Raw genomic sequence first — 3,733 nt, 5'->3', positions numbered from 1 at the left:
GTGGTGCTTGCTTTTCCTCCCCTCCCAACACAGGGGTACCCCTCTGCTTGGGATGTTTCACTCCTCCCCTCCCTGTGGTTGTTTAGACTGGCAATGGTGTTTCTTCCTGGTAAAAATTGTGTCTCTGGAAGAGAAGGAGAAGATAGAGACTCTGTCGAGGGAACAAGAGCCACATGCTGCTGGCCTGCAGAGTCCTGAGTTACTGAGAAGGTCAGGAAAATGATGAAAGTTGTGGCTTTGGGGCTTGTCCCAGGTTCCCAGGGCCAGCTGCTGCCTGTGTCACTGCCCCGTCTGGGGTCTGCAGCAGCTCTGGCTCTGATTTTGTGCCAGGTTTGTGCTTGTAACCCTCACTGCTGACAGGGCTGGCTCTGCAGAGGTCTCACCCTCTCACTGCCCTACAAGACCCCAGCAGTGAGCACCAGCTGGCACAACACTGGAGTCTGGAAGACCTTGGAGGGTTTACTGCTCCTTACTATTCACTGGGGCTTTGTTTGCCCTCCCATGAGCAGGAGAGCGTTAGCAACCAGTGCCAGCTCCAGCTCCATCCTCTCTCGGGCATGGGCTGGATCCAAGTGCGAGAGAAGGTGAGATGGGCTCGGGCCACCCCTCTCCCTTGTGCAGCCGGGGGAGATATTGACAAACAAGTTATTGACACACAAGTTAGTGCTCTGAAAGAAAAATGGTGCAGCATGTTCGAAGCTGCGTCCTTGATCAATACTCAGCCGTGGCTTAGCCCGCTGCCGACTGGATTTCAGATGACGACTGTGGGGGTAATAAGAGCCCTGGGATCAACTGTCTCGGAGATTATTACAGGATGAGATGCTTCGCTGCTTTACAGTGTTTACTCAAGATTTATATTCCCTCTGTGTTTAAGGGGGTCATCGTCTTTTGTCGGTGGTTGATCATTTTTTGATGGTGGCATGCGCGCTGTGTGGTTAAGGCTTGCTTAAGGGAGTGCGTGTGGCAAGTTCAGTGAATGGGGAGAGGATGGGCTGGGGAGGAGAGAGAGAGCCAGACCGGGGGCACCCCAGAGCTGGGGCAGGAGGTGGGACGGTGAGAAGGTGCCCTCTGCTCTGATGCACGCGAGCAGACCAGGATGGAGGTGCATGAAGCACATTAAACAGGCTTTCACCTTCCCAGATGCTTTGCAGTGACAGATGTTATTCCAGGGTGCCCCATCCATGGAGGGACTTGTAGTCCCAAAGGAGAGGCTTTTACCATCCTTGTTCCTTCAACATGGAGCTGCAAAACCAGCTCTGGGGGGTATTGCTGCCTGGGGCTTGGGTTGCTTGGTGTGTGTGGTTCTCACCTTCTTGTCTCAACCTTTCGCCTGGGTGTTCTTGCTTTGGGAGGAGGGTGGGGATGATAAGATACTGCGTGGACCTCTCTGGCCTGGTATGGCAGGGCTGTTTTAATCTCCAGCAAAGATCTCTCCTTCCCGCAGTGTGCTCAGGTGCGTGCCTTGCAGGAGGTTAATACACTTCACGCCGCTGGGGAAGGCGCTGAGATGAGGGTGATAACAGCTGTGGAGGGAAGTTAAATGAAGGCTTAGCAGGAGCAGCTCTCCCCTCAAGCAAATATCTTTGGGCACTCGCAGCCGCTGTGTGATGGGTCATTGCTGGGCCTTTCCTTGCTGTCTGTGGGGAGAAGCCAGGAACTTCATCCCAGGCTCCCCAAGGAGCATCCTCCAGCATCGGCACAGGCGTGGGGTGCTTTGTTTACTTGGGGAGGCTTGGGACACAGACAGCATTGCTGCTGTTACGCAGAGTTGCTCGGTCTCCTCTTGCAGGGAGTTTGCTGTAAATCCTGTTTTATAAATCCAACCTTGGCCTTTGGCCTCCCTGTGCCACTCTGGGCTCTGCTCTGCTGCCTCCCAAGTTAAACCCACTGATCTGACTGAGGCAGGAACAGCCAGGGCATACTTATTGCTGTGTGGGGGCTGGGAAGGGAGATTTAGCAAAGCGTTGGACCAGTTCCCTTTGAAAAGCCACTGTGCAAAAACATTGGAGCAATGCAGGAGAGCCCCAGCGATGGGTGAGAAGGGGTGATGAGGAGGAGGTGGGCAGTACCCTTGGGTTCCTCTAGCAGCAGGGATGCTGACAGCAGGGACAGTCCCCTATGCTAGAGAAGAGGTTGCAGTCCCTGCCTGTGCCAGCTCCGATGCTCAGAGTGTTTTCTACCACCTCGCTCCCAGCAGCTTTGGGCCATCAGACCGGCTACCCCTTGAAAGGTGCTGCAGTGGGTGAGCGCACATGGGTGAGCCATGCTCAGGGTGGGGTGGGTGACCTTGTGGGTGATTTGGGCTGACAAGCAAGGTCCTGGAGCAAAGCAGGGTAAAACAGTGCGATTGGAGATGTCATCTTCTAGGCAGACGGAAGGTCACCCACCTCATCCTTCCTCTCCTTTACCACCCAGCTTTTGGAGGGAGAGTGTGTGTCCAGCTGTGCCGCCCTTGCCACCGCCTGCCCACCCTGAGTCTGTGCAGTCCCTGAGGCTCCTTAATCCCAGGCAAGCCGGTGTGCTGAGCAGGGAGCTCCTGATGGATCTGCCCGGGTGAGCAGCCAGGCGGAGAGGAGCACCGTGCAGAATACGAAAGAGGCCGGGGGACAATAAAGCCAACACAGCACCTTCCCCCTCGCAGACCCCACTGTCTCCAGACACCAATCCCTCGCAAATCTCCTGCTGGCCTTTGATGACCTGCGGAGTGGTTTCAATTTGGTGTTTTCAGCCTTTAAATCTCCTGTCCTTAGCCCTTGGTGACTTCTGGGGAAAGAACTGCGCTCCTTAAAGTGCCACGGCCAGGGCCTTCCCTGCACCAGAGCCTGCTGGAAATTTGCAGGTATTTCACACCCATGCTTTATTTTTAGTAATTCCTCTAATTTTTCTTGCTGTTGGAACCACACAATTGACAACTCCAGGTCTACATCCCCCGGGAAATTTTGGTGGCTGCCATGTACAGGCATGGGACCCCTGCCCAGCTCCCCAGTGTGCTGCCTGCATCCCAGGCATCTCGCAGTCCCTGCACGCAGTGCACCTTGAGATGGTCTGATTGATCTGTAACACTTGAAAAATAATGGTTTAATCATTATTAAGGATTAGAAATAATCCTTGAGCTGTATCGATCACGATAACATTATTCGTGATGAACTCATTTGGCATTAATGGGAATGTCCTGCAGCAGAATGAGGCTCCAGGCAGACCCATCACCTTCCCCAGGCAGACAGGGCCAGGGGTGTTTGCTGGAGCAGCAGCACCTTCCCAGCCCTAACACGCAAATCCAGGTCCTGCTTGTCAGCAGAGCTGTCACAAATAATGCCCTTGGGGCCCCTGTTCTTGATACCATGGTTTTGGAGGGTCCCAAATCTGGTGATCACCCATACTGTCCATGCCGGCAGCCCATCTCTGGGCAGGAGCTCCCCTCTAGCACCAGCCAGGGATGGAGACAGGACAAGGCTGTTCCTGTGGGAACACCTGTAGACAGTATTGCTCCAGGCCTATCCCCGAGCAGGGACAGAGATGGCCAGAGGATCCCCTGTTGCAGAGGAGGGATGGATGGCTGCCCACGTGGTCCCTCGTTCTTCCCAGACACCATCTCGGTTACGGGACCAAATGTCTGTAGCAAGGAAAATGTTGCAGAGGCAGCAGCTGGGAGGCTCTGGGGGCACTTCTCCTGGGATGGGTATCTGGTGGTAGCCAGGAGCCAGCACGGCAGCCTGCTATGGGCGGGGAACCC

The 3,733-nt window shown here is 54.9% G+C and overlaps 1 protein-coding gene across 1 annotated transcript in view; it reads left to right on the top strand.

Moving 5' to 3' along the window:
- Nucleotides 1-2,118: 2,118 nt before the first annotated feature.
- CACNA2D2 (calcium channel, voltage-dependent, alpha 2/delta subunit 2) overlaps nt 2,119-3,733 on the top strand; it is a gene marked incomplete at its 3' end in the record, with an annotated part of 36,781 nt that continues 35,166 nt past the window's right edge. The window contains exon 1 of the mRNA XM_010140929.1: nt 2,119-2,148. Coding sequence (XP_010139231.1) covers nt 2,119-2,148 — 30 coding nt within the window. The remainder of the gene's footprint in view (nt 2,149-3,733) is intronic.

Source organism: Buceros rhinoceros, unplaced genomic scaffold, assembly GCF_000710305.1.
Source record: "Buceros rhinoceros silvestris isolate BGI_N320 unplaced genomic scaffold, ASM71030v1 scaffold2768, whole genome shotgun sequence".
NCBI classification, from domain to species: domain Eukaryota; kingdom Metazoa; phylum Chordata; class Aves; order Bucerotiformes; family Bucerotidae; genus Buceros; species Buceros rhinoceros.
The sequence above is the reverse complement of the archived record's forward strand: the minus strand, read 5'-3'. Positions and strand labels throughout refer to the sequence as shown.